This window comes from Triticum urartu, chromosome 2A (genome assembly GCF_056163025.1).
Source record: "Triticum urartu cultivar PI428250 chromosome 2A, HENAU_Tu73, whole genome shotgun sequence".
NCBI classification, from domain to species: domain Eukaryota; kingdom Viridiplantae; phylum Streptophyta; class Magnoliopsida; order Poales; family Poaceae; genus Triticum; species Triticum urartu.
This window is the reverse complement of record NC_141874.1, coordinates 23,704,462-23,708,579: the sequence shown is the minus strand read 5'-3', so window position 1 is coordinate 23,708,579 and position 4,118 is coordinate 23,704,462. Positions and strand designations below refer to the sequence as shown.

The 4,118-nt window shown below is 52.0% G+C and overlaps 1 protein-coding gene across 1 annotated transcript; it reads left to right on the top strand.

Moving 5' to 3' along the window:
• LOC125540707 (uncharacterized) lies at nt 1–2,697 on the top strand. Its single transcript, XM_087539425.1, has 2 exons — nt 1–230; nt 545–2,697. Exon 2 carries the CDS (start codon nt 590–592, stop codon nt 2,651–2,653), a length of 2,064 nt encoding a protein of 687 aa, XP_087395551.1. The 5' UTR covers nt 1–230; nt 545–589; the 3' UTR covers nt 2,654–2,697.
• The last annotated feature ends 1,421 nt before the right edge of the window (nt 2,698–4,118 follow it).

The following is a 4,118-nucleotide window of genomic DNA, read 5'->3' as shown; positions in this document are numbered from 1 at the left end:
TCTACAACTACAGACCACCAAGCTTCCTTATCCCTTTCTTAAGAAGCAGATCCAACGAACTTCCGATCGGCTTTGGCATGTCACTGGTCAGTGCGTAGTGCCGTCCACTGGCCACTGCTCCTCCGTGCCTTTCTCCGCCGTTGATTTCCTGCTTCGCCGCCCTCCTCGTCTCAGCGACAAGATCGACTGGTCTCGGAATTCGAAGCTGCGGCGCCACTCCTGCCCGTCCGGTATGTAATTTTGCATACACCATCCCTTCTTCAACTGTATTTGATCACGAGCATTAGTTACATAAGTACTCCACCTTTTAGGAGTCCGTTTTTTTGGCTGTGCGTGTAAATATTCACATGTATATTGTGCAATTATGCAATTTTAGATGATACAGACTTATGGAAACTTTCAGGCAACTGAGAATTAGCAAATCCGTGTTTTCATTGAACATGATAATACTGATGTACTTTTGTCCATGCATTTTGTGGATCCTTTTGGTTTATTCCTGATTGTATGTGTCTGAAACAAAACCCTGAAAATTCATCCATTCCAGGCAGTGCAGACTGCAGAGTGGCAAAAGGAGAGGATCAACAAGAGTATGGCTGCAGGGCCATTGGTGCTCTGGAACCACCGGTCGATACAAATCCTGGTCGTCCTCAGCCTGGGGCTCCAGCTCGTCCTCTTCGTCTTCGCCGGGATCCGCCGGCGTCAAAACCTCCCCGTGCGGAGGTTCCTCCTCTGGCTAGCATACCTCATGGCCGACTCCACGGCCGTGTACGCCCTCGGCCACCTGTCCTTCAGCAGCACCGTGCGCGGGCACCAGCTCGTCGCGTTCTGGGCGCCGTTCCTGCTCCTGCACCTCGGCGGCCCGGACAACATCACCGCCTATGCGCTCCAAGACAACCAGCTCTGGCTCCGCCACCTCACCGTCCTCGTCGTGCAGGTCCTCGGGGCGGGCTACGTCCTCAAAAAGCACATCGCCATCGCTGGCGGACATGACGGGAACTTTCTCGTGGTCGCCTCCATCCTGATGTTCGCCGTCGGCTTCGTAAAGTACGGGGAGAGGACGTGGTCGCTCAGGTGTAGCACCATGGAGAGCATCGGCGCCTCCCTGAAGATGAAGCGCCCGGCCATCCACAAGCATAACCACCCGCAGGACGGAGCCACGGAAGAGGAGTTCCACCTGCGACGAGCTCACTCACTCTTCCACGTCTGCAAGCGCACCATGGTCGATTCCTCGGTGGTCGAGGAGGACTCCATGGACAGCCTAGACTCCACGGACGGCCTAGAAGAGTACACGAGCAAGCTTATACAAGGCGTCGAGCTGTGGACGCTGATGGAGATTGAGCTCTCCCTCATGTACGACGTCCTCTACACCAAGGCGGCCGTGGTCCACACCTTCCCCGGCTACCTAATCCGCGTCCTCTCACCGCTTACCGTCGTCACCTCCTTGCTCCTGTTCCGGTTCACCGCCAAGGACGACCACACCAGAGCTGACGTCGCCATCACCTACGTCCTGCTGGGTGGCGCCGTGTTCATGGAGACGACGTCGCTCCTGAACGCGTTGGCATCGTCCTGGACCTTCGCGTTCCTGAGCACCACCAGCTGGAGCTGGCTCCGGTACACCACCCTGTGCAACGAGAGATGGGACAAGCTACGCCGCATCATCGTGCGGCTTCACGATCTTGTCAAGGGAAGAGTTACCGGTAACAGTAGGTACAAGTCAAGAAGGTGGTCATACACCATCGGGCAGTATAACTTGCTGCACTTCTGCACGCGCCCTGCCGACACGCCGCTCACCAGCCCCCTGCTTGGTAGGCTGGCCAGGGCGCTGGCACTCGATGAGTGGTGGAACAGGAAGCACTACTCGGCGACCGTCGAGATGACGGATGTGATCAGGCGTCATATAGCTGTGTACATGAGCCGGCTGTACAGCAAGGGGAGGTTCAACACTGCCATGTTGGGGAAGAAATGGGGTGAGTACCCACTAGAACACCGCGGGCTTTACCGCGGGGTCCTAAAGGACTCCCTCGGTGTCGAGTTCCAGGAGGGCATCATCATCTGGCACATCGCCACCGAGGTCTTCCTCACCAAGAGCGAGAAGGCCAAGGCCATCGACGCCGTCCCTAGCGTGCATGCCATTAGGGTGATGTCCGACTACCTGATGTTCCTCCTGGTGGAACGTCCCTACATGCTGCCCGGCCAGCCCCAGAAAAGGTTGTACCAACGGACCTGCGAGAGGCTGGTCACCATGAGATCCACTGATCCTAGGTACCCAAGCCGTGCACGTGTCGTCAAGGATCTGTTCCGGATGCGTGATGCCCCACACTCTAGCATTTCTCGGGTTGCCGAGAGGGAGGAGCTCGCCAACAACTTGTATGATGCATACGAGGACCGGGAGTTCAACCACCTTGCTCCTCGTCTAACTCACATGGCTAGACTTGCCAAGGAGCTGCTGGAGAAGGAGAAGGATGGCACCACCGACTGCTTGGTGCTTGTCCTTGACGTGTGGATGGACATTCTCGTCTACGCTAGCAACAAGTGCAGCAGGGAGTCCCATGCCCAGAAGCTCAACAGTGGTGGCGAGTTGACCACCATCGTGTGGCTTATGGCAGAATACATCTACCAAGCATCGGTTTCCCAAAGAGATGATGTAGTGTAATTCATTAATGTCATGCATGTAAGCATGTTACAATCATGTGTAAGGACACTGGATGTAACTCGCTTGATGTCATCCTTAGGGGAGTGACATGAAGGATACCCCAGCCACCACTACCCATGTGCTCGTCCTCCTTCACTCTTTTCGATGCCACCAAAGAATGCCGATAACTGAAGCTCGCTCGGCTAGCAGTGGTGGTGGAGGCTGGTTCTCTTGCACTGTGAGGTGGCAGCCCTAATAGTTGCGGCTCGGGCTGGACGGCGGCGATGGTTGAAGAGGCGGCTCTATAGAGCAGATCAATTAGGTGGCGGTGCTCCTATCCGGGGTCGAGGTCGGTTGTAGCTGGGCTCTTGACCCAGGGGTCGACGAGCACAACCTGGCATTGACCAAGTGGCTGCAATGGTGGATCCTTCGTCCATCGTCCTTCACTCTTCTGGTGATAAGGATCAAAGGTGGTTAGTAGTGGCTGGATGGTAGGCGGAGAGGTTCTCAACCTACTCCCGGTGTTTTCTCGAGTGGCGAACGAGGGCTGTGGGCCCTCTTGACACGTTAAATTCAGAAAAATAAACTTGTGCTAATGTGTTTGCTATGGTTAGTAGTTAAGTTTTAGCAGTCATTAACTCTTGTTATGCTATGGTTAGTACTTCAATTTGATAATAATATATGTGCTCTTGGGTACTTTGGCTAGTACTAATTAATAATTCAACTAATGCTATGGTAAGCAATTACTTATGCTGCAGTAAATATTTAACATTTGAAATGTTATAGATGATACTGGTAGTTGCAATTTTGTACTGTTTAACAAAAAAATTGAAGTCTAAGGCTAATTTGAAATGTTACATATCATGTTATATATGACATCTGAAATGTTATTAGTTATCTTGAGATTCAGACAGAGATTACGAGGATCGAGATTAGATCAGACGGTTAGCACCACTGAATTAGAAACAAGAAAATCACATTTGACTTAGGTGCATCCTAATTTAATTTGTAAAAAAAACTTCGTGAATAAAATGCTCAATCAGTGAGCTATGTTAATTAACAACTCTATTCTGCCATTTTTCTTATTCCCTTGCCTTGGCCTCCAGATCCGAGTCCTAGCCCTGACTATTCCACGCTGAATGGGGGCATAGGCACATGCTTGAGACAATATTTATCTACCCATCGGCCAATATATCCCCTGATTCCAAATTTAGTATTGTGCAGCTAACAACCAAACCATGAGCTGGTCTGCAAGATGCAAGGACGCCTGGTAACAGCCGTAACATGGTTGATAATGCAATCACCACATGCCTGATTCCTCGCCATCTTTCCGGTTATTCTCATCTTGTTTCTCTTCCTGGCTTCTACTAGGTGTTAGGTATGGCTCGTCTCTTATTTGGTCCGCTTCGATAGGCGATCCTCCAGCGTGTGGAAATCCTGAACATCAGATTTCGGCACACGAGGTGTGAGATTTCTGGGGAAGGCA

Coding starts and splice junctions, on each gene's coding strand:
- LOC125540707 (XM_087539425.1), top strand. CDS start 590: ATGGCTGCAGGGCCATTGGTGCTCTGGAACCACCGGTCGATACAAATC.